The sequence below is a fragment of the Arabidopsis lyrata genome (genome assembly GCF_000004255.2).
Source record: "Arabidopsis lyrata subsp. lyrata unplaced genomic scaffold ARALYscaffold_7, whole genome shotgun sequence".
NCBI lineage: Eukaryota > Viridiplantae > Streptophyta > Magnoliopsida > Brassicales > Brassicaceae > Arabidopsis > Arabidopsis lyrata.
This window is the reverse complement of record NW_003302549.1, coordinates 10,004,305-10,028,183: the sequence shown is the minus strand read 5'-3', so window position 1 is coordinate 10,028,183 and position 23,879 is coordinate 10,004,305. Positions and strand designations below refer to the sequence as shown.

General features: G+C 36.7%; 8 protein-coding genes across 13 annotated transcripts; 4 read left to right on the top strand and 4 right to left on the bottom strand.

Annotated features, from left to right (window-relative positions):
• Positions 1-330: 330 nt before the first annotated feature.
• LOC9303991 (chitotriosidase-1) lies at positions 331-2,010 on the bottom strand. Its single transcript, XM_021020015.1, is given in 4 exon segments — positions 331-550; positions 660-871; positions 873-1,044; positions 1,111-2,010. Coding segments are annotated over 4 exon segments (1,107 nt in total). The 5' UTR covers positions 1,793-2,010; the 3' UTR covers positions 331-509.
• Positions 2,011-2,029: 19 nt separating this feature from the next.
• LOC9306037 (peptidyl-prolyl cis-trans isomerase FKBP17-1, chloroplastic) lies at positions 2,030-9,105 on the bottom strand. Of its 3 annotated transcripts, XM_021020019.1 has the most exons (5): positions 8,911-9,088; positions 8,669-8,865; positions 8,471-8,593; positions 8,074-8,190; positions 7,450-7,688 (listed from the first exon to the last, which is right to left on the bottom strand). In XM_021020019.1, exons 1-5 carry the CDS (start codon positions 9,011-9,013, stop codon positions 7,560-7,562), a joined length of 669 nt encoding a protein of 222 aa, XP_020875678.1. In that variant the 5' UTR covers positions 9,014-9,088; the 3' UTR covers positions 7,450-7,559. The 3 variants fall into 3 exon arrangements, with proteins under 3 accessions (XP_020875676.1, XP_020875678.1, XP_020875675.1); XM_021020017.1 differs by lacking the exon at positions 7,450-7,688 and adding an exon at positions 2,030-2,204 and having other exon boundaries at positions 8,669-9,105; XM_021020016.1 differs by having other exon boundaries at positions 8,669-9,088.
• On the top strand, positions 3,896-7,931 carry LOC110226963 (pentatricopeptide repeat-containing protein At5g65560-like). 3 transcript variants are annotated; one of them, XR_002330854.1, is made up of 3 exons: positions 3,896-7,258; positions 7,375-7,448; positions 7,508-7,931. XR_002330854.1 is itself a non-coding variant. In XM_021020014.1 (2 exons), the coding sequence occupies exons 1-2, from the start codon at positions 4,265-4,267 to the stop codon at positions 6,626-6,628; spliced, it is 1,992 nt and encodes a 663-aa protein (XP_020875673.1). In that variant the 5' UTR covers positions 3,896-4,264; the 3' UTR covers positions 6,629-6,974. The 3 variants fall into 3 exon arrangements, 1 of the variants encoding a protein (XP_020875673.1); XR_002330855.1 differs by lacking the exon at positions 7,508-7,931 and having other exon boundaries at positions 4,216-6,696; positions 7,099-7,258; positions 7,375-7,465; XM_021020014.1 differs by lacking the exons at positions 7,375-7,448; positions 7,508-7,931 and having other exon boundaries at positions 3,896-4,680; positions 5,053-6,974.
• Positions 9,106-9,594: 489 nt separating the features above from the next.
• LOC9306036 (protein PHLOEM PROTEIN 2-LIKE A1) lies at positions 9,595-11,172 on the top strand. Its single transcript, XM_021020020.1, has 3 exons — positions 9,595-9,902; positions 10,154-10,275; positions 10,572-11,172. Exons 1-3 carry the CDS (start codon positions 9,699-9,701, stop codon positions 10,942-10,944), a joined length of 699 nt encoding a protein of 232 aa, XP_020875679.1. The 5' UTR covers positions 9,595-9,698; the 3' UTR covers positions 10,945-11,172.
• Positions 11,173-14,984: 3,812 nt separating this feature from the next.
• Positions 14,985-16,736, top strand: LOC9303990 (protein PHLOEM PROTEIN 2-LIKE A2). The gene is made up of 4 exons (XM_021018354.1): positions 14,985-15,268; positions 15,918-15,975; positions 16,063-16,202; positions 16,292-16,736. Exons 1-4 carry the CDS (start codon positions 15,174-15,176, stop codon positions 16,662-16,664), a joined length of 666 nt encoding a protein of 221 aa, XP_020874013.1. The 5' UTR covers positions 14,985-15,173; the 3' UTR covers positions 16,665-16,736.
• Positions 16,691-19,572, bottom strand: LOC9303989 (lecithin-cholesterol acyltransferase-like 4). Its single transcript, XM_021018352.1, has 11 exons — positions 19,136-19,572; positions 18,936-19,027; positions 18,720-18,838; positions 18,507-18,642; positions 18,371-18,422; positions 18,191-18,291; positions 17,898-18,086; positions 17,644-17,801; positions 17,496-17,550; positions 17,336-17,389; positions 16,691-17,218 (listed from the first exon to the last, which is right to left on the bottom strand). The coding sequence occupies exons 1-11, from the start codon at positions 19,377-19,379 to the stop codon at positions 16,811-16,813; spliced, it is 1,608 nt and encodes a 535-aa protein (XP_020874011.1). The 5' UTR covers positions 19,380-19,572; the 3' UTR covers positions 16,691-16,810.
• A 32-nt stretch (positions 19,573-19,604) lies between these two features.
• Positions 19,605-21,785, bottom strand: LOC9303988 (F-box/kelch-repeat protein At4g19865). Of its 2 annotated transcripts, none has more exons than XM_021018353.1 (2): positions 20,465-21,785; positions 19,605-19,971 (listed from the first exon to the last, which is right to left on the bottom strand). In XM_021018353.1, exon 1 carries the CDS (start codon positions 21,671-21,673, stop codon positions 20,480-20,482), a length of 1,194 nt encoding a protein of 397 aa, XP_020874012.1. In that variant the 5' UTR covers positions 21,674-21,785; the 3' UTR covers positions 19,605-19,971; positions 20,465-20,479. The 2 variants fall into 2 exon arrangements, with proteins under 2 accessions (XP_020874012.1, XP_002867916.1); XM_002867870.2 differs by lacking the exon at positions 19,605-19,971 and adding an exon at positions 20,002-20,169 and having other exon boundaries at positions 20,465-21,784.
• A 134-nt stretch (positions 21,786-21,919) lies between these two features.
• LOC110226818 (uncharacterized protein At4g04775-like) lies at positions 21,920-23,158 on the top strand. Its single transcript, XM_021019583.1, has 2 exons — positions 21,920-22,397; positions 22,474-23,158. The coding sequence occupies exons 1-2, from the start codon at positions 22,224-22,226 to the stop codon at positions 22,762-22,764; spliced, it is 465 nt and encodes a 154-aa protein (XP_020875242.1). The 5' UTR covers positions 21,920-22,223; the 3' UTR covers positions 22,765-23,158.
• The last annotated feature ends 721 nt before the right edge of the window (positions 23,159-23,879 follow it).

Here is a 23,879-nt window from a genome sequence, read left to right as displayed (position 1 = left end):
GGCTGACCAATACTCAGTCTACACCAAACTTTCCAAAACTAGCTTAAGATTAGCTAGGGGAAAATCTGATCAATGTGAGACTCTTAAGATAACATTTAACTTTTCGGGTTGAGATAACACACTGAGAAGAGAAGGGTGCATTTTAATTTTTAAGTATTGAGAAAAGTCTTCTTTTAACATCATATTCATCTCCTTTATATATAAAAAAATACATCATATTCATCTTCTAATGCTCACATCACCCCCACAAAATACATCTCTGTAACTTAACGTTAAAAAAAGAAAACGCACGGTCCTAATCCAGTGATAAATAAACTTAAGATTATTAAATATGGTTTCTTTTCTAATTAAGAAAAGAAAAGAAATGGTTCTTGCTTCAATTATATATCCATATCATATTATTCCTTGTTGATTTGGCAATAAATAAGCAAACAACGTATATTTTTGCATAGTTTTACAAAAACAAAACTTCTTCCCTTGCCGTTGTTAACCTTAAAACTTCTGTAGGATTATCGTGGTTGCTGCCTCTTATTATCCCATGCCTGTGATGCTATAAAATCCCCAAAATCCCAAAATAAATCATTAAAAATTTACCTTTTCGTTTCCCATAAGAAAAGTAACGAATATTTTACTTATATAGAATTGGGATAAAACCGAACCTGCACGAGATAGAAGAGAATTATAGTCAGCTCCAATGTGCCACGAGAAATAACCAAGTAGACCTCTCTGCTTAGCGTATCTCACTTTCGTAACAATACTCTGATTATCATCGTAACCAATCCAAGTCTTCTTGGCATAACAGTAGTTCTGGACCAACGTCGAATTATAAACCGTCGTTGCTTTGTTACCCACTATGAACCTTCTTATCTGATCCGATGGAACCGTCAGGTGATATCGCTGGTCCGCTGCTATTAGCGTAGTAGTTATGATTCTTGGAGTCTGTGAGACGCCAAGCGTAGCCGTAGTATGGAAATCCCAAGACTGCTTTCTTCGCCGGAAGTCCAGCTTGAGTCCACGCTCTCACTCCGGCGTCGCAGCTTGGACCTATATATTAGGTTATGTATCGGTTTTATGACTTTATCTTAGCTTAGTTCGGTAATTTTTTTGTACCTGTGGTTATAGGATCGTGGAGAGGAGCTGGTGAGCAAGTTACTCTAGACGAGCCCGAATCGTAAAAATCATAGGCAACAAGATTAACCCAATCCAAGCTATCGGCAATGGCTTGAACCGGGTGCAGTACCGAATAGGAGTAGAAAACCGCAGCCATCAAAAGCAAACGCGGTTTACCGCTGCTTCTAGCCTCTGCTATAACCGCCCATCGCCATTCTTGAAGTAGCTTCCCGAAATCGTCCATCTCTGTCGTAGTGCTCGGGTACTTCCAATATAGATCGAGACCGTGGAATCCATATGATCTAGCGAGATTAATAGAAGAAGCAATGAACAATTTTCTAGAGGTGGGGTTACTTGCCATAGACGCAAACGCGAAATTATATGTGAAATCACCGCCGATAGACAAAAGGGTTCTCACGGTAGGGTTTCTCCGTTGGACGGTTTGTGTAAAGGTGGAGAATTTGGGTTTGTTCCTGGAGGAGACAATGACTTGATATGTTAGAGGGTTGATGTCAGCGAAAGCGCAAAATAGGTGGGTGAAGAGAGATGAGTCAATGGCGGTGACCGGAGATTCACTCTCCGCAAACCAGTACGTAGCTTTCACGGCGGTTTGGGCGGAGGAGAATCGTAGGAGGAGAGATAAGAAGAAAGTGATGGAGATGATGAGTTTTGAGGAAGACATTGTTTGAGTTACTGTGACAAAAACGAGCGTGGTTTCGTTGTCTATTATTTATCAACCATTATTTTTTCTACACAAAAATGTAATATGAATGCGAAAGCAGGGACCAACAGACCAAGTGACACATGATCAACTTCATTTATATCTAAAGTTGAAATTTCTATTCACTTATACTAAAGAATATCCAAATGGTCATGTATATATATATATATATATATATATATATATATATTAGATTTGGATTTCTTGATTAACAAGAAATTAATGAGTACTAGGACAATATAACTCATTGGTGAAGGCGTCTGGTGCTGACAAGTTCGATGTCAAAAACGAGAGTACCGAGAGTAGAACCTTCTCCATTGGCGAGACGAGTTGGGTTAAAGATAGTCGTGAAGAGTCTCTGTCTGTCAAAGAACTGCAAACCACAACAAGAAACAAACAAAGAATTTTTAAACCAATCTTGGTACTATATGTTTCTGCAAACAATCTTAAATTATATGATTGGTTGTCTAAAACTTTCACATTAAACAGATTAATACAAGTTCAAGTCCCATTGGCCACTGAACATGATGTAACACAAAGACCTTATGAAGATTAAAGTCTATGAAACTAATTCAAGTGACTTATCAAGATATGAAATTCTAAGCTGCTTTTATTTCACTCTGAATTGAAGTACAAAACAGAGAAACAAAGAGGAAACCAACCAAAGAATCAATATAGAGTCCTAGGGTGGATGCTATACAATACCAAACTCTCTCACGCCCAAAAGCAATCCCTTCATCAATCATCACTTGATACCCACTCCTAATTGATTTGATCCCAATCATTATACATATGCTGATTTGGCACCTCGAAGACTTCTTATCTTCTGCATAAGTGAATCTTTTAGTTTAAGTGGATAAATACTTTTGGTAGACTGTATGGTTTAAAATGAATGAGGGAAAACAAGTGGCTGCAAGAATGATGTGAGTGTTGTCTTTTAGGAACAAGTAGTATGTAATGAGTGGGGGTGAGATTGAGGTGAAATTGGATTTGTGAGTGGAGTTTTAGGGACAGGAGGAGGAGACTATAAAAACCAAATCAACGTGTGTGTTTTATGTGTTTATTCTTAATATTTGAGTACTAGGCCTAAACCAAAACTAGCTTATGAGTGTGATGCACTAAGGGCATTAGCTAGCCCCAAAGCTAATCCATGTGGGACTCTAAAATAACACTTGACTTTCAGATTGAGATATTATACGAAAAGGTTAAGGAGAGAGAGCGAGACGTCAGAGTGTGTGCACATACGTTTGGTGGGAGAGGTTCTTGTGATGTATTCTGGTATCCTTGAGATGGAGGTATAATCACGCGACGAATCCCGCCTACTTTCATCGACCTTACGGCTGTTTCAATCCCCGGAATTACCTGCACATCACAATGTTTCAGTCATCAGACTCAAACCAGCTTTGGTCAATCACAAAACAGAGATCAAAACAGTATCAACTTGAGACACCTAAAATAACCACTTAGTTTGTTACACCACTATTCAATGAGGAAATGTTTCAAAGGTCACACCTTTAAATCAAATTCAGATAATTTTTCAAGACCCATGTTACAAAAGCTTGGACTTTATGTAACACATGATTGGGATAGAAGCAAACAGAGATAAAGATGTATACTTTGCTAGTACCAAGGACGAATGTGAGAGGAACAGATTCACCATTACTGTCTTTATGATCATATGTTGAACCAAATCTCCATCCTTGCTTCGCAGCCAATCTCCCATAACAATGTATTACAATCTAAAAATCAGAACTTTACAAAATTGAACTTTGATTCCGCCGGAATTAAGGATTTTAGAGCATATGCAGTGGGAAGTTCTCTCAAAGTCTCTCAAAATATATTATTATAATATATATAAATTAGTTTAATTGTATAATTAAATTTTAAGTAATATTTTTTTAAAAACTAATTGCATGTTGCCATGTGTGACATGAGTCTGTCAAGAGGTTCTCAAAAGTTCTCATATGAAAACTCATGCTCATATCTCTTTCTTACTTTTTAATATTTTCATTTTTTATATTTTTGAGAACACTTGTAAGAACTTCCCACTGCTCTTAGAGAATTCAGCTAGTGCCGGAGAAGAGAAGCAGACGGAGGAGACGACGGAAGACGTGACAAGATATTGATCTTCTAGATGATGCAACTGTCGATGATGATGTTGATGAAGATGCGAATTGCGAAGATTCTGATAGTTATAGATGTTAGAGATGTGAATGGAGGGCGGTGATGAAGGGAGCACCTGGAAGCGGTGTCCACGTGAAGCACTGAATCATTGTCTCACTTTTGTCTTTTTATTTGTATAAGAAAAATAATTAAAATTCTTAAACAACAAAGTGCGAATCTTTGGGAACTGTTGAGTTTGAAACACGTGTTCCAAAAAGTTAAAAAGAAAAAAAAAACCTGTCTCTGTCTCTCTTTAACTTTCTCGCCACGATGAAAATCACGGCGGCGGCCACGGCGGTCTTTCGGAGGCCGATCTCTTCCATTCCTTACGAAATCGAGTTGAATCCTTTTGATTTAGAGCATTTACGGGCACTCAATAGCTCCGGCCTCCGCAAACGCAAACACGAAGGCAAATCCAAGAACCGGTCTGTGGTTAAAGAGAGATGGCAGGGGAATTTTTACCTGGAATACTTTCTCTCGTATATAACGACTTCCGATGTCTCCTTCCTGGAGCTGGATCCAAATTTCGAACACAGTATCTCTTGCTATGCATCCGTCCTCAACGCTTTAACCAAACATGGAATTCCGTTTCATTTGCATAAGGCTGTCACATCGATGGCAGGAAAGTGCGGTTCGGTGCAAGAATCTTTGTTTGTTGTTGATTTCTGGAAGCAGCTCAGTGAAAGGTATAGCTACCAACTTAAATACAGGCTTACTTCCAAATGCTATAACTCTCTGTTTAAGATATTAGCAAGGTTTGGTCTGATCGGCGAAATGAAGTGGCTCTATACAGATATGTTTGTTTCACCTGGAGTTTACACGTATAATATCATGATTAATGGGTATTGTAAGTTAGGGTATGTGGTAGAAGCTAGGCAGTATGTGTGTAAGATGATTCAAGCTGGTTTGGATCTTGATTATCACACGTATACATCTTTTATCCTCGGTTACTCTAGAAGAATGGATGTGGATTCTGCTTTCCAGGTTTTTAAGGACATGCCTTGTAGAAATGTGGTTTCCTACAACCACCTTATTCACTGTCTTTGTGATGCCGGCAGGATTGATGAAGCTGTGAGCTTGTTTGCGAGGATGAAAGACGATGATGGCCTCCATCCCACGACTTATACATACAATGCATTGATCAAAGGGTTTTGTAAGAAGAATGTGCACAGGGCAATGAGACTCCTCCATGAGATGCGAGAGCTCAATTTGGTTCCGAATCTAGTCACTTACAACTTATTGGTCCTTGGACAGTGTAGGTCTGGTAATTTAGATACAGCATATAGACTTCTTGCTTTGATGGAACAGAGCGGGGACCTAAACAATCGCGCATACGGGTGTATCATAGATTCTCTTTGTAAAAGTAAGCGGGTAGAAGAAGCCCATGCTCTTTTCGATTCCCTTGGGAAGAAGGACAAGGCAAACGTAGTCTTGTACAATTCTTTGATTGATGGATACTGCAAAGCCGGGAAGCTGGACGATGCTCGCCTTCTATTTGAGATCATGGAGGGTTACTGCTCACCCGACTCATATACTTTTACTGCCTTGATTCATGGGATATGCATTGATGGAGATTTGAAAGAAGCCTTGTCTTTGGTGGAAAAGATGGTCAAGATGGGCATACAACTTACGGCCTGTACACGCACAATCCTGATCAGGAAAATGCTCAAAGAAGGGGATTTTGATGAAGCTCATAGATGTTTTCGCCAAATGTCGTCCTCTGGACAGAAGCCTGACGCACAAACTTACAACTCATTTGTCGAGGCCTATTGTAGTGCAGGGAGAGTGCAAGAAGCCGAGGGTATGATGGCGAACATGAAGGAAGATGGTGTTACTCCAGATGTCTTCTCATACACTTTGCTGATCAAAGCTTATGGCGACCTAGGGATGACCTGTTCTGCATTTGATGTCCTAAAGCGCATGTATGATGCTACCTGTGACCCTTCTCATCAAACTTTTTTGGCATTGATCAAACATCTCTTTGAAAAGAAGTACGCGGCAGGCAGAGGTGGTGAAACAGCACTAGAGTTGGGGGATGCACCAGGTACTATTAAATGGGAGATGGTGGATTTTGATATCATTGTCCAACTCTTTGAAAAAATGGTAGATCATGGGTGTACCCCTGATGAAAATAGCTATGAGAAGCTCATATTGGGGATGTGTAAAGTAGAGAACTTGGGAATAGCACAGAGACTGTTTGATCAGATGGAAAAAAGAGGAATGGCTCCGAGTGAGATGGTTTCTAATGCACTTCTTTGCTGTTTCTGCAAGCTGCAAAAGCATGAGGAAGCTGCAAAGTTGGTGGAAGATATGATTTGCAGTGGCCAGTCACCGGAATTAGAGTATTGCAAAATGGTGATTCTCAGGTTGTACGAAGGAGGAGGAAAAGAGAGAGGAAGATCAGTTTTCCAGAAGCTGCTTCGTTGTGGCTACTACGATGATGAAATCGCTTGGAAAATTCTTATTGATGGTATGCTTAAGCAGGGGCACATTGACGCATTTTCTGAACTGTTCCAAGCAATGCAAAAAAATGGCTGCCACTTCAGCCCTCAAACATATCTATCGCTTACTAAGGGGCTTCGCTGTAAGACTGATCCTATTGTTGCAATCACTTCGAGTGCTGGATGTGTCTGAGGCTATAGGGCTGGCCTGTTTTTGGGACACCAACTGTTTTGCCGTAACTTAGTGCAAGGCCCACTTCTGTAAGCTAAGTTTCTCAAACTACTTTCTATAAGCCATTCTTTCTGTTCCTTTTCTGTTGCATTTTTTGCTGGATTTGGACTACCAGAACTCACACAATCTTGTAGGATGTCTCCATCTTTTAGTTAAGATAAATGCTAACAATGCAAGTACCAATTGTAAAAGGACAACCAGAACATACACTTGCATGAATACTTTCAAAATAAGTTAGTGGAACCTCTGAAAACTGTAAATCATATACTTGGAGAGAAATAAAATCACTAAATAAGTGAATTCAAGATGGAGGTGAGAAACTAGAAGTCCCTGACTTCAATTGGAATCCTAAGACAAAGTTAAAAGATCTTTTTGTTTTCTTTTGACTGTGAAAGCTTATTTTCTGCATATAATCTTTATACAATCTTCAGGATGGGGATCTGAAATGGGTGATTTACAGATTCATTGTCTCAACAAAGCGTCGTCTGCTAACTACGGTTGGTTGTGCTAAGATTTACTACAAAGAGGGGTGGTCTCTGCTATCGTTTCGTTCTTCTTGGCGTGGCAGAAGTACGCAGATTGGCCAATGAGGTTAGCTGTCTGTTCCTTGTCGTTTTAATGATGGTGTAGTTTTAGCAAAGTTTGTTTATTGGCAGAAGCAAAAAAGCGTTTTGAGCAAAGCTCAGATTAGTGATCTGTTTGTGCAGGCTGAACGGTTGGCCTAATGGTGCAAGGTTACGAGCCTTTGATGAAAACACTTGCAAAAAGAATTGAGTCATAGGTAATTCAAATCATCAGTCTTTTACTTAAATGTGCTTGGAAATATTTAATGTCATACAGCAATGGCCCTAAACACAAAACATCGAATTCGGGTGTACGAGGACAATATGACTTATTGGTGAAGGCTTCTGGTGCTGACAAGTTCGATGTCAAAAACGAGAGTTCCAAGAGTAGAACCTTCTCCATTGGCGAGACGTGTTGGGTTAAAGATAGTCGTGAAGAGTCTCTGTCTGTCAAAGAACTTCAAACCACAACAAGAAACAAACAAAGAATTTTTAAACCAATCTTGGTAATAAATGTTTCTGCAAACAGTCTTTATAATATGATTGGTTCTCTAAAACCTTCACATTCATCAGATTGATACTAGTTCAAGTCCCATTGGCTACTGAACATGACGCAAAACAAGACCTTATGAAGATAAATGTCTATGAAACTAATAACAGTGACTTATCATGATATAAAATTCTAAGCTGCTTTTGTTTCAGTCTGAATTGAAGTACGAAAGCACTAGGTAGGCCCAAAGCTAATTCATGCGGGAAGCTAAAATAACATTTTGACTTTGAGATTGAGATATCATACGAAAAGGTCAAGGAGAGAGAGAGAGAGGTCAGAGTGTGAGCACATACGTTTGGTGGGAGAGGCTCTTGCGATGTATTCTGGTATCCTTGAGACGGAGGTATAATCACCCGACGAATCCCGCCTACTTTCATCGACCTTACGGCTGTTTCAATCCCCGGAATTACCTACACATCACAATATTTCAGTCATCAGACGTAAAACCAGCTTTGTTCAATGACAAAACAGAGATCAAAACATCATCATAGGTGGCTGAGAAGAAGTATTATCAACTTCAAACACCTAAAAATCCACTTAGTTTGTTACATCACTACTCAATGAGGAAATGTTTCAAAGGTCACACCTTTAAATCAAATTCAGATAATTTTCAAGACCCATGTTACAAAAACTTGGACTTTATGTAACAACATGATTGGTATAGAAGCAAATAGAGATAAAGGTTTATACTTTGCTAGAACCAAGGATGAATGTGAAAGGAACAGCTTCACCATTACTGTCTTTATGATCATATGTTGAATCAAATCTCCATCCTTGCTTCGCAGCCAATCTCCCATAGTAATGTATTTCAATCTAAAACCAAAAAGTTTCAAAATTGAATTAAAGGGTTCGTTCATTTGCTGAAAACTACAATTACAAACACAAAACCTGATCTCCTTCAATGGGGACTTCACCGTCGCCGGTTCGGAGGTCGAGAGCTTTAACTCCACCGGAATTAGGGATTTCAGAGAATTCAGCTAGTGCCGGAGAAGAGAATGAAACGGAGGAGACGACGGAAGACGTGACGGCGATAATTGTCAGAGATATTGATCTTCTAGATGCTGCAACTGTCGATGATGATGATGATGATGATGATGATGATGATGATGATGATGATGATGATGATGATGGAGAACGAGATGCGAAGATTCTGATAGATGGTGGAGATGTGAAATGGACGGTGGAGATGAAGGGAGCACCTATTAGTGGTATCCTCGCGAAGCACCGAATCATTTTGTCTCACTTTTTTTTTTTCAGTAAGAAAAGAAAAAAAAATGAAGGGACATATTCTTGCTCTTGAGAAGAGTCAGAAGTGGATGGAATTTGATTGGGTTTGGGATTACGATAGATAGGTACTGCCAAAACTTTTCTAGTGGAAACAAGAATAAGACTATGTTGAAATTCTTTTTGTAAGGGACCCTTCCTTAACATGAAATTATAGTGAAAAAATTTGAAGTTTTTGGATTAGGTGTTAGAGTTTAATTGTAATTTTAGAAAGCAAATCATGAATTGTCCATAAAAATTTCATTGATTTTCTAGATTTTTATCCTTAAATCAATAATAATGTAGTATTGAATTTTATAATCAATGACTCGACCTGCTAGTTGCAAAATTAGGGATTAAGTTCCACGTATTATGTTGGCTATTATCATGTCACAAGTGTCAAGAAAAAACCTAACTTTATGCATAGTTTTGGAATAATTTGATTTTATATTCATGATTTACCCGTTTAGAAAAGATAAATGACATAATAGAATAAGTTCTTCAAACCCCTTTACCTAGGGCTATATATTTAGACATTTAGTAGTTTTTCTTTGTCAAGTTGAATATACTGATCTAAATAACAAATTTATCAAAAATAAGTACATCATATTGGTTTACGGGCAAGAAACATTGCTCAGAGTTATTACCAAAGAAGATGTTTAGCAACCAGGAATCGAAATACTTGATCCCGGTGCAGAAAGAAGCGTCACCGGTGACAACTCTACCAATGAAAGCTTCACCGGTGAAATCTCCACACAACTGTGAGGCCATTCTCAGAGACGCAGATCCTCCAATCTCTGTCTCTGTTAATCTCTCTGAAAAGCTACGGTCTGGTGTTTTCTTGAAACCCACGAAACAGGTCAATATTTTTTTTCCCTCAAAAAGAATTAGCTTACTTGTGTTTCTATTTTCAGAAAATAACTAAGCACAACGGTAACTTTATGTAAACAAGATTGCAAACAGAAAATGTTGGTTTCTAAAATTTGAATCTCTCATTTTTTAAAATAATAAGTAGATTTTGTTACTATATAACCAAATCATTCTTAATATATTAAGACGGGCCATGAATTCATTTGTTTTGGTGATCTGTGTATAATATATATTGAACAGATCAAATATTGGGTGGACGAGAGAAACAGCAACTGCTTCATGCTCTTTGCAAAGAACCTCTCTATCACTTGGTCTGATGACGTCAATTATTGGACTTGGTTTACCGACAAAGAGTCACCAAAGTAAGATAGGTTTCATTTAAATCCCATAGTATGAATATTACCACAAAATGGATATCTTTTTTACAAATTTGAATTTATTGATTTACAATAACGTGAAGTATGAATCAAAGTATGCTTGATAAAACCAAAACAGGTTAGACGACGTTTAAAGTTTGTGTATGTAAATTATAGCAATAATTATTAACACGAACTGGTAAAAATATTTTCTTTCTTTTGGTAACCAAAAAATTCGAGGTATTAGACCTATAATTATTAACGCAAAGTGACAAACTTTTGTTTATTGATGATTTTTAAAGCGAGACTGTGGAAGCTGTGGGATTGAAAAACGTTTGTTGGCTCGACATCACGGGAAAATTTGACACGAGGAACCTCACTCCGGGGATTGCTTACGAGGTGTTCTTTAAGGTGAAGCTAGAGGATCCGGCCTATGGATGGGACACGCCGGTGAACCTCAAGCTAGTGTTGCCTAACGGTAAGGAACAACCGCAGGAGCAAAAGGTGAGTTTGAGGGAACTTCCAAGGTATAAATGGGTCGATGTCAGAGTCGGCGAGTTCGTACCGGAGAAATCTGCTGCCGGAGAGATCACTTTCTCAATGTATGAGCATGAGGCTGGCGTTTGGAAGAAAGGGCTCTCCCTCAAAGGTGTTGCAATTCGTCCCAAACAGTAATAATTAATATGGCATATAAGAACAAATAAATATCCATATGCACCAATGGACCTTCTCTACATATGTTTCACATCATGTCATGTGTTTATATATATGTGTATAATAAGGTTGATCTATCGTATTATTAGTTTAAATAACAACTTTGATGTTGGTGTTGAATAAATTCAAAACGAGTGTTGATGATGTAATAAAGTTTGAAGTTTAAATTCTGAGTGTATGTACTTATTATATGATCTGATCAAGAAAAACTTATATAACGAATGAGACCATAAGAAAATATAGACACGAAAATCATCCGCCGCGCCTTTGTGTTTTAATCATACGCCAACAAACAAAAAAAAATCCATGTACAGATTTGTTGATTAATATTTGTCTGTAAAGTAAAGAGAAGCCTTTTCAGCTATTATATGAGTTTTTAAAAAATGGTCCACGCAATAATGTCAACGGCTCCATTACATGAGACTTATCTTCAGTTTCGTTCAAGCTTCGGACGCCATCGGCTACGTTAGTTACGATGCATCTTCGTTAACGCTAAGAGCGTGACATTGTTTGTATCCTCAAACCGTATAGACTACTCCCTTGTGAATACATCCAGAGGAGTGAAGTGCTAAAAAATGTAGAGAGCGTTTATTTACAATATTTTTTGATAACCCAGTATCCAGACCACACAGTGATCTGACTAGCCCACTGGGCCTAAGCCCGCGTCACATGGATTTTTAAGCCTCCACTTAAGGGCCCCCTGATAAACTGGTGGTCTGGGGTGCCTGAGCAAGTCCGCATGTAAATTCCCAGGTGGCCACAGGAGTGAGAGAGCGAAACTGCGTCTGGGGAGGATCGATCCCTGACCTAGACTAACAGGGCGATCCTTCCAACCAAACGAGAACCACTGTCCCACCACCATGTGGTTTTATTTACAATATTAGTCATGGATCTTTTGCATATGTCTATTTAGGTAATGCCAAATCATTGATGGTTTTTCGTGTCTATATTTCGGAGTAGAAGAAACAATTTCTTTCATGTATCTTTGAGGGTCGTTAGAAACTAGTTCAATACATTTAAATATTGTCGTTTTCTCTTCTTTGTGAATGTTTGTTTTGGTAACTAAGTTAAAAGCCAAAGCGTTGATTACTTGATTATAAGATTATAAAATGTGTTCGTGTCGAATCTGTTTGAGAGCTGCACATTATTAATATAAATAAAAATATTAAATCAGATTGGAAACATTAATCCTCCTGTATATTCTTTGATACAAAACTGAATCTTTCATTTTATACGTTAATCAGACGAGCTTCATTTGTAGTTTTTGTACTATTTCATTCGAGACACAATCTTAATGTGTAAAGAGATGCGTATGTCGGCACAATAAGTTATTAATAAAGTAGATATTTTAGGGTTTATAATTTAAGGTTTAAGAAACTAAATTTTCTAACAGTTTCTTTTTATGTATCTTAAAGTAGAAAAGTGTTTTCAACGAGTTGACATGGATTTATTTTGGATTTATGCACCTGAAACTAGTTAGATCCTATCAAACCCCATAAAAAAAAATATTTCCTTAACATGTGTAAAATATCCACATAATCTCTCAATTAAGTGGCATTTTTGAATAAATTTTGATAGATCATCTTAAAGGGATCATGTTCACTTTTTTAAAAGAGTATTTCGTGGAGAAAATGGAAGAATAAAGCTAACATATCAAATGAAAAGAATAAAGAATCAAACAAGTTTAACAAGACATAAAAGAAAATGGAAAGAATAAAGAATCAAACATGTTTGACAAGACATAAAATAAAATGGAATATATACCAATCAAAATTTGGTTTGCAATGTATACCATTTGTTTAATTTATGTATCCATAAATTTTATTCTTCTACACAAATCTATGAGAGAGTTTTCTCTCTATCTAGAGTGTCCACATAGGCGACACATCAGCGTACACGTCATCATATATTTTTAATAGGTATAAAATGTTACTAAAAAGATTCGAACCCCTTATCCAATACATTTAAGGGAGACTCACAAAAATGCCCCTTTTTCAATACCCCTTTTCAAAAATGGCCCATTTGGCTGTCCATTTTTAAAAATACCCCTTTTATGTACAAAATGACTAAATTACCCTTCTTTTAATAAAAGATATCACAAATATATAAAGAAATATAACAAAATTAGGTCCACAAAATACAAAATATTTTTTGGCGGAAAAAGTGATCATATAAATAAAAAGTAATATAATATAACACACAAAAATATGTGAATAAAAGTTAGGTAGACTCACAAAAATGCCCATTTTTCAATACCCCTTTTCAAAAATGCCCCCTTTAGCTGTCCATTTTTAAAAATACCCCTTTTTATATACAAAATGACTAAATTACCCTTCTTTTAATAAAAGATATCACAAATATATAAGGAAATATAACAAAATTAGGTCTACAAAATACAAAATATTTTTTGGCGGGAAAAGTGATCCCGCAATTTTTCCCGCCAAAACACTTGTAAAAACCTTTAAAATACCTTGTAAAATTTTCCCGTAAAAGTTTTTCACGCCAAAAAATTTTCCCGCCAAAAAAAATTTTTGCGGGAAAAGTGATTCCGCAATTTTTTTGGCGGGAAAAATTTACAAGGTATTTTAAAGGTTTTTTACAGGGTATTTATAAGGTTTTACAATGTATTTTAAAAGGTTTTACAACGTATTTATAAGGTATTTATAAGATATTATAAGATTTTACAAGCTATTTTATAAGGTTTTACAAGCTATAAGGTTTTACAAGTTTTTTATAAGGTTTTACAAGTTATAACTACCTTGTAAAATCTTATAAGTACCTTGTAAAACCTTTTAAAATACATTGTAAACCCTAATTTTGTTTCAAATAAGGGTAAAATGGTCATTAAAAATTAAAAGAGGGCAAACTTAAAAATGGACTCTCAAAGGGGGCATTTTTGAAAAGGGGTATTGAAAAAGGGGCATTTTTAACAATTTCTCTAGAAGTTAATATACAAATAGATAATTCAAAAATAGAAGTTAATGAATTAATAAAACACAGCACAAAAATATATAAGATAAAAATATGAATAAAAATTAGAAGCATATAGATAATTTTCAAATACATATAATTTATATATGAGAAGTAGAAAACAAAAAAATATGTTATCACGCTAGAAAGACATTAACCTTTTCAAGAGTTATAAAATATTTAGATTAAAAAAAGTTTATATGATAGTAAACTATAGAATTTAGATTACACGAAATAAGAATATCTATTTTTCAAGAAAAAAGTATGTATCCAAAATCAAGATAAAATATATATATAAAATTGTATAATATATTTAAGGAAAGAATTGTGATTTAAAAGTACAATTAGATACAAGATTTCTTTAAACAATAACGTTAGAGTGCAATGTTTCATGGAAAATGCAATGTATGAGAATAGGAAGAATCCAAATATAAAATTTAATATGTAGGAAAAAGAACATTTTATAATAGACAAGAAAAAATAAAATATAAAAATGAAATAGATAAAGAGAATATAATTTTAATATAAGTTTATAATGAATCAAAAATTTAATCAATTATTTTAACGAAAAGAACGTGAAAAGAGATAAAATGTCGCGAGGTGGACGACTGCATATTAGAATATGACGAATAAAATGACAGCGAAATAATCTCAAGAGAAATTGACTAAATTCAAAAAGATGTATGAACATGACATGGTCGAGATTGTATTATATTTCTCTGAATTTTTTCAACTAATTTTTTACCACGTGTTACCTAAAAATTTGTTGTTTTTTTCAAGAGAAACATTATTCTCAATAAAATCTATGTTATATATCATTTCATAAATAGGTTTATGTCATTATAGATTTATCTTTTAAAATTCAATATATATATTTATACTCACGGTTTATATTGTTAATAGTTTATAAGTAAAATCCCGCGCATTGCGCGGGGTTACAAATCTAGTACACTAAATGAAGAACTCTACTATAGATCCTAGAGGAGTCTAGGTATTTTTGGATATTTTGACATAATTTAGTTAATTTGTATAAAACTTACTGAGAATTATTTGGATTTGGACAAAATTTGAATGTATCATCAGATAAAAAAATAACTTAATCGAATGAGTAATTTAGTTATACGGAACATTCAGGTCGGGTAAGGTATAATCATGTAATTCCTCTACAAATACCAGAAATTATCTATAAAAGAAGACGAAAACACAAAAATAATCAAGAAATGGGAATAATATGGTCGATATTCTCAAAGCCAAAGCCAAAGCCACATAATAACAACGAAGACATGCTAAAACATGCAGACTCGCCTCTTACTCTTGATACGACGCAGAGCCGTGCCTACGTTATAAGAAAAGAAACACTCGCCTACGTCACTAAATTTTATAGAACATCTAGGAGGCTATATTTGTTAATTGTGTAGATCATATCCTATTGTAGACTTCTAGTAATAACGTTGGAAAAATTAATACAATTAGTGAAATAATAAAAGAAAGTAGTATAACATGCAATATATAAGATTCCTAAATACAAAGATTCTTAAATGTCCAAACATAAGGTAATAAATCAAAGTTGTTAATCTTTATTTCCTTGAATCCTTTTTTTTTCTATCTCGTTAATACTTCTTTTCTCATCTTTACTAACTTTTTTTTTCTTAATCATCTTTATCTAAATTTATCAATTATTTTTATATATTAAATACCACATTTTTTTGTTTATTAACAACATATATTATACCGTTTGAATGGTAACACAACAACTATACTAACACAAATTAGTATATTACATGTTATGATCAATCTAATTTCTATTTTTTTTGTTGAAAATTTATTTTATAAGTTTTGCTCAAATTTGTAGATTTATTATAAAAATTTTAAAACATTAAATTATTTTATTAAAATTTTATATATTATTTAAATATTAAACTATATTTATCCGCTTATGGCATCAAAATTCCTTGGCACGGCTCTGATACGACGTCGTCTCCTCAGGCCGACGATGACGTTTCCTTGAAGCCCAAGACAGAGGTCCTAAATCTTTTTTCTTAGGTTTCATTTTCTAATTTCACCTTGTTATATATATATATGATGCTGATGATGGAGTTACTTATTCAGAAGAACTTGATAGAGGAAGATGAGTGTAAAGCGAAGAAAAACTGTTTCATGTTGAACGCGAGAGAACTCTCAATTACATGGGCAGAGTCTCAGACAAATAAATATTGGAGTTGGTTCTCTGATCTTGACCAAACATCCAGGTTTTTAGTTTTATAATGAAAAACAAAACTGTAACGTTTTCAAATTGGGGTTCTTAAGATTTCACTGAAATCTGCATATTTGTTTACAGTGATGTAGGAACTGAGGTTGCAAAGATGGAACGAGTAGCTTGGTTAGAAGTGGTTGGAAACTTCGAAACGGAGAAACTAACTCCCAACAGTTTGTACGAGGTTGTGTTTGTGGTTAAGCTAATAGATTCTGCGAAAGGATGGGATTTTCGGGTTAACTTTAAACTGGTTTTGCCAACCGGAGAAACCAAAGAGCGGCGAGAGCATGTGAATCTGTTAGAAAGGAACCAGTGGGTGGAGATTCCGGCCGGTGAGTTCACGACATTGCCAGAACATCTTTCCGGCAAGATTGAGTTTTCGATGTTGGAGGTTAAAAGTGGACAGTGGAAGTCCGGTCTGATTGTGAAAGGTGTTGCTATTAGACCCAAGAATTAAGAATCCTAACTTGTAAGCTTAAACAATAATAAGAACACGAAATTTATTATTATGATGGATGATTTATGTACACAGGCTGAGACTTATTTGTATATACAGACACAAAAGACACACTTGACGACACATTACAAAGGTAAGATGCGTTTTTATGCATCAACAGAGACACTTACAGCATTGAGCTCTACATGTTGTCTACCATCGTTTTGTGGTTGGACGGTTAAGGTTGCACGAGCTTCAGCTTGAGGGTTTTGATCATCTCCAGGTTGAGAGACTGATATGGAGCTCACGGTTGACCCGGCTGTGCCAATATTGTTGTCGTCCGATATGATATCCCATGATTCTTTCACGGAAGCAACCTCGAGTCCGTTCTCCTGGTATTTCCCCATTTCAAATGTGGTGGGGAGGATGACATAATCGTTTATTGGGTTGTAGAACGGGTCAGGTTCGCCTACATTTAGCCATTTTCTGAGCATTCGGAAGACACGGTGATCGTTGAGAATTCCTCGGTGCTCACCAGGGACTCCAACTCTTGCCACTGCTTCAAGCCCATCCGCCTAGGAAAGAAACAACCAAAGGAACCATTACAAAGAGAAATGATCAACCTAACTGATCAAATTCAAGATTTCGTGTACTTGTGATGAGTTTATAAGAAACACGATAATGCAACATACCATCGCAGATTCCATCGGGACTGTGCCATCACCGTCGACACATATATATGTCGGCTGAGATTACAGGAAAATATGATCCAAGATTAGAAGATGATAAGAAGGTAACTTCTTGCTATTACAATGATAGTTGATACCTGAAAAAGGATGATAAATTTCTTACCTGGAAGTATCGTAGATTCGTTAGATCTTTAACTGGCATCTTCTCATTCCCATAGCTGCAGGGGAGTATAAATATCAACTTTAGAAAAGGTGAAACAAGTTGCACGAAGAAACACTTGTAACTGAGACCTCAAACCAAGAAATATTACCAAACACTATGAGGGGTTTCTAGATTGGTCCCATATATGTTATAGAATTTAACTTGAGTAGGCAGCTTGGCAGAGGCTAATACTTTCTTGGTTTTGTGAGCCCACTCCATGATCTTCCAGTTAAAAGGAAGATCGATCGACTCTCCACAATAATCAGCCTGAACATTTTTGTCAAGTATAGGATCAGTCAATGCAACGTTTGTGTGTTTACAACTACTTCATTTAATGAAAGATGGTGGTCGCGTGTAACTTACTGTATTATTCGAAAGAGATTTCGTAAAAACTTCAAGGCTCTCCAGGCTACGGTAAGACTCAAGAACAACATCAGAGGTTCCAACTCCATCATTGCTCTCTTTCTCTCTCCATAGCTCTAAGACAGGAGGGAGTTCCCATTTGAAATACGGACAACACATCAGCTCGTATATAGATGGACACTCAATAAGCTGAAAAAAAAACAGAAGAAACGAGGGGGAATTATATCAGCCAATCTCTAGATCAAACAAACAAGATTGATAACCAAATTGAACTATTGTTGATTGATCATTACCAACTGATGCATGCTCCACTTAGAGACGAAAAAGTTCTGCTCCCAACCATTGACAAACGACATTCCATTCAGTAAAGTCGATGTGATATATCCAGGAGCACCTGAATCAACAATGTGAAACCAATCAGTCTGGTAGTTGTCTGGAGTACTATCAGAAGTACTACAAGTCCGAGAACTAACCTCGAAATGGAGCAGCAATAGCAATCCAATTCTGTACATACTTCTCAAATATCTGATGACCAAAAATGCCAGATTGAGATGCGACAAGATAAATCTTAGAAAAGACTTACAAATAAAGAAAAAACGATTTACATACATCACTATGCAGACCCATGAAACATTTCACCAACAATCCTCCCATAGAATGACTTATAACATTAATCTTCTTCTCTCCTGAAGCTTTATAAACTGTTTCCAACTTCTTAGCAAATTCGTCCAACGTTTCCTGCAATCTAGACCCAATGCAAACACAAAACAGTCAATACACCGATCAATGTTTACACCAAAGAAGAGATTAAATATGCATTACCTGTTGCTTTGGCGGAAATCATAACCAAAACCAAAAAGGGTTTTCCCTTCTTCGAATCCCCATCCGATCATCTCAACAATCATTTCATGGAAATAGTACACAGACTCGCGGCCAACAATCTACATAAAGAGTTCATAGATCCCAATGAGAAAAGAAAAAGCTTTATAAACAACAATCTAAGAATAAATACCAAAACAGCTAGAGATTGAACCATACCATATCTGGGTCTAAGACATCAATTGCATGTAGCCCAGCTCTCTCTTGAGGAACAACAATACTCGTTTTTGGATCAAGAGAGATCGTTTTACCTGTTTCAGATAAAAAATGCTAAGAGCTTAACATGCAAAGCTGATCACTTTCTTAATTTGGATAAATTGAAGTGTTTATGAGAAAAAAGGTAAACACTTTTTGTTTACCAGTTGAAGGATCAAATCGAGACCACATCTTTGTTCGAAACTCGTGATCAGCACCAAAGATCCTAACCCAAACACGTTCTTCATTCCCGTTCTCATGATCAACAGCGTTGAGAATCGAGCCAGCGATTCCTGGAACTAGAAGAACCGGGTCTAGATTCGGGTCAACATAGGGTTTCTGATTCCGATTTCTGAGCTTCAACAAAGCTTCTACTGATCGAATGATCTCTTCCAGTAATAGAGACATAGTTGAATTGAATCGATTGCGAAGTAATTTCAAGGAGAGATGACGAATTCGTAGTTACCAAATTTGGGGAAATTAGGGTTGGCGAGAAATTGAAGAAAAAGGGATGAAAAATAAAACAAATTTTGGTAATATAAGCCGTACAAGTCAAGGTGGAGGAAAAATAATTGTCATATCTCCAAATGGATAACGCAAGATTGAAATTGAATAATTGAGACCTAAAAGCAATAATATAAAAATATTATTTTACTTTTCTTTCGAAATACAAAGAACTTTGCCCTTGGAATTATCATGAACATGGGCACATTGTTTCAGATTAAAACACAATTGTTATTTTCCTTTACATATTTGGTCTCTACTTTTGTTTTGTTCACAGAAGCCCTACTCAAAACAGAACTCAGCATCTGTTGATGAAGATGACACAACACAGCTCAAGTGTGAGAGATTTTATCTTTGCTGAGATTTTCTTCAAGAAGAGAGAATCTGTGTCAATCATGGGGCGAAGAGTAATCCATGTTTTTGCTCGTGAAGGATGATCCCGAAAGGGTAAATCGAAAAGATCATACCTACGGATTTTTGGTTTTGCAAGACATCCCTACTTGTTAGTAAAGAAAGACTCAATTAGTATTGATAACACAAACAACAAATCAGATTCATAAATAACAAAGGACTAGACAAACACTAATTTGACATAGTAGCTAGTTTGACAAAATGTGGCTGTTAACCTTAACTAATTAATCTCCTTCACTCTTGTTGCCCTCCTCTTGCCTCTGATTCCTTCTCCTCTTTCCAACTAATGTCAACAATCCATTCATACTAATGTTATACATGCAAACATATATATGAACAGGGAAAATAATACTTTCTAAAAGAAGCATAAACTTTTTCATCAAACAATTTAAACTCAAAGGGATCCCGGATCCATGTAGATAAGTGTAGAGAAAGATGATGAAGACCTCACTAAGGGATATTGACCAAACATGGGTCTGTTTTGCACTTTTGCTTAAGTTAAGGACTAAAACAACTCTTTCCAGATAATACTGTTAGATCCTAGAAACTGATTTTGAATTAAGAACGATTGATCATACCTTGATACAAGTCAATCAAACCGAGACAACGAGACAATGCAAGAGCTGACATGATATAGGGACGTTATGCAAAACCTCAACCCTCTCAACAATTCCCCAAACTCCACCTCCATCACGCTTTTCTATAGCGATTTCAGCGCACCAAATCTTCTTCCTATTATTGGGATTATGCTTCATATACCCTTCCCATAAAAGTAAGAGTTTCCCACCACAGCTAACTAGTTTAGTCGTATTACCACTTGAGCCACCATTCCTCATGTACATCTCATCTAGTGAGTCTAACCCTTCCAATCTTTTCCAATAATCCTTTTGTAAGTCATTGTCATACCACAACAAGCGCATATTCCAATAGCCATATGAAACATTCTCAATCATACATTCTGACTTCAACTTTTGTTTTACACGGCTTTCCCATTTACATTGCTTCGTGTGGTAAGCATACGTCTCGTTTACATTCCCAAACTGAATCGTTTCTTCAATCTCTGCAATACTGTAAATGGAACACTTACGTACCTCAGTATCCGGCTCAGGAAGGTGTTGCCAAGTCTTAGTCTTTGTATCGAACACCTCAGCCCATGGTTCGTCCTCTAATCCTTGGCACCCTCCCATTACATATATTTTCCCATCGTGGAAACATGCCAACGCATTCATTCGGACTATAGTCATGCTCGGTGCATCGCGCCAAGTGTGACTGCAACAATCAAGCACCCGCACGGTGGAGGATGGTTCAGAGTCGACTGGGCCGCCAATTACATAAATTTCTGAACCAACAACAACGGTGGCTTTTGATACAGATGTAAAATTAGACGAGGTAATCGGAACTAACATTGGTCCAGTTGTCTTCTTCTTCTTCTTCCTTCTCTTCTTAATCATGGAGTTGGCTAGGGTTCGATTAGGGTTAACCCATAGTCTAAGCCATTGGGGAAATTGATAACTGCGATCCCATAGACAGACATAGACACACTGTTCAGTGCTTCCGATGTGAGATCTGGCTGCGAAGAGCTCGGTGGAAGAGAGAATTGAACGGAAGCTTTTCGAAACGAGTGAGAGTGTTGGGTAGTATGACCTCGAGATCCGAGCTAAGCAGTTCACGAAGATTTCGTCAGGGAGAGAAGAAAGCGACGGAGATGACGACGACGATGGAGGTGATTGTGGTGGAGACGAATTCTTAGTCTTCTTCTTCTCCGGTGGTTCCACTTGGAGGTTCATAGCGACAGTGATTGCAATTAGCGGAAGTGACGGGATTTTGTGTAAAATGGGTCAAGTGAGAAAAAGACTAACATGAAGAGGACCTTTTTGGTTTATTGATAACAAAACAGCCCCTAACTAAAATTAGTTATTGAAAGGACCCCAAATTCACGAGAAACTATATACAACGATGAACTAAAAATACGGAAAAACGGTCTTTTTCCCCCCGAGAACTATTGTATCACGCCAGATAGAGTCCGTTCTTTGACCTCTGTCTATATGTCCATGAAACGGAAGTTAAACACTTATTTCCCCCCTAATTGGAAGTTCGATATCTTAATCTCCCCGATTCGTGGTTACGTCGGTTTGATGTGTAAACCCGACACGAAACCATGTATGGGTCGTAACCAAACCAAAAAACAGACCGGTTTCCTTATTATAACCCGACATCCCGACCCATTGTCGTAACCAAACAAAAAATCCCCAATTCCCAAATTCAAAATCCCCAAATTCAAAACTCAAGAACCCTAAAATCCGATTTCTCTTTGAAAACCCGAATTTGAGTTTGAAGATGAGCAATCTATCATCGAGTTCGACGGGTTCTACAGGTCCTCGTGGAAGAGGAAGAGTGGTCGGAGTGCCAAAGAGCTGCTGGTGCGGAGAAGGAATCGTGGCATTGATTTCTAAATCCGATCCGAATCCTTACCGGAGATACTTTCGTTGCGGTTTTGCTGCAAAACATAGGGTAATGTCAATCTCTATTTCCTCTGTTTTCATGTTTTAGATTCTTCTAATATTGAAAGATCACTGTTCATATCTAGCTAAGGAACGATGATCACACTTTCAAATGGGTTGATGAAGCCTTGCTCAATGAGTTAGAGACATTGAGAGGAAAGAATTGTGAACTTGAGCTGGAGTTGAAAGAGCTTAGAACAGAGAGGTTAGAGTTTGATAAGAAGGTTTCCGAGAATGTCCAAATGAAGATAGAGAAGGAGTTATTTGAGAAGGTGGAAGATGCTTTGTCTGAAGCCAAAACAAGCAATAAGAAGATGATGATTGTAGTAGTGTTAGGGTGTATGATTATGATTGGATTCACCAAACTTGTAGGATGAATGATCCGATGAATGTAAACCCAAGCTTTCTAATATCTTATGTCTTTGTCTTTGTAATATGATCATGATTGGATTTATGTTTCTACTTTTGGTGGACTAGTGTGTAAGAGAATTATGTCTTTGTCTTTGTAATATGATCATGTTTGTACTCTTGTTTGATTTATGTGTAAGAGAATGCATTTAGTAATCTTGTTTGTTCTTTTGTTAAAGAAAAAGAACATCCAATTAGCCATTTTGATCAAAATAAGTTAAAGAAAAAGAGGAATCCGGATAACATTCAAAATAGCATTCATCCTAAACATCCATTTAGCCGTAGAAACAAAACATCCATTTAGCCGTAGAAACAATGTGGTCGAAAATTACAATGAGACAACCACAATATAAGTACCCTAGTTCTTCTACCCCTATGACAGTCTTTTACTCCTTGGATCAAGCTTGAGTGAGTGAACCTTGACTTGGTTCAGGTTGAGAAGGCTGCGAGACAAAATGAGAAGCCTGCAAAATTACATCAAGTGTTAGTATAATCCAACAAATGCCACAAACACAACAAGAATCTCACATACCTTATCTTTAGCATGGTGTCTTGAATTGTGATCAGCTTGCCCACAAACACGACAATGCATGATTCTTTTCTTTGCCTTTGGCTGCTTCTTACTAGGAGACTCATTCAAACCCTTTTTTCTTTTTTCTCAGCTTTTGTCATCTTGTTGTCTTCTCCTTCTACTGACTCAGGCACATGGACTCTAGGCCTATGACTCTCAGGCCAGAACTTAGGTCCTCTTTGTGGACAGACGCCATCCGTGTAGTTTCTTTTCCACATTGCTGTCCTGAACCATTGACACACAAAGTTCTCAGGTTCAAGCTTCTTGTAGAGAATGACTCCATATGCATGCTCACACGGGATGCCACAGATCTGCCACTTCCTGCATGTACAAGTGTATGCCTTTAAGTCTACTCGGTGATAATCAGAACCATGCCTCACTTCATACATTCCATTGGTGCTTGTAGATACTTTGGCAGTAGAAGCGAGCTTGTGTTCACCAGCTAGAAACTTGGCAACATAAGGTGTACATGCACCTGCAAAAAAAGATATAAAAGTTGTCAAGTAAACAACA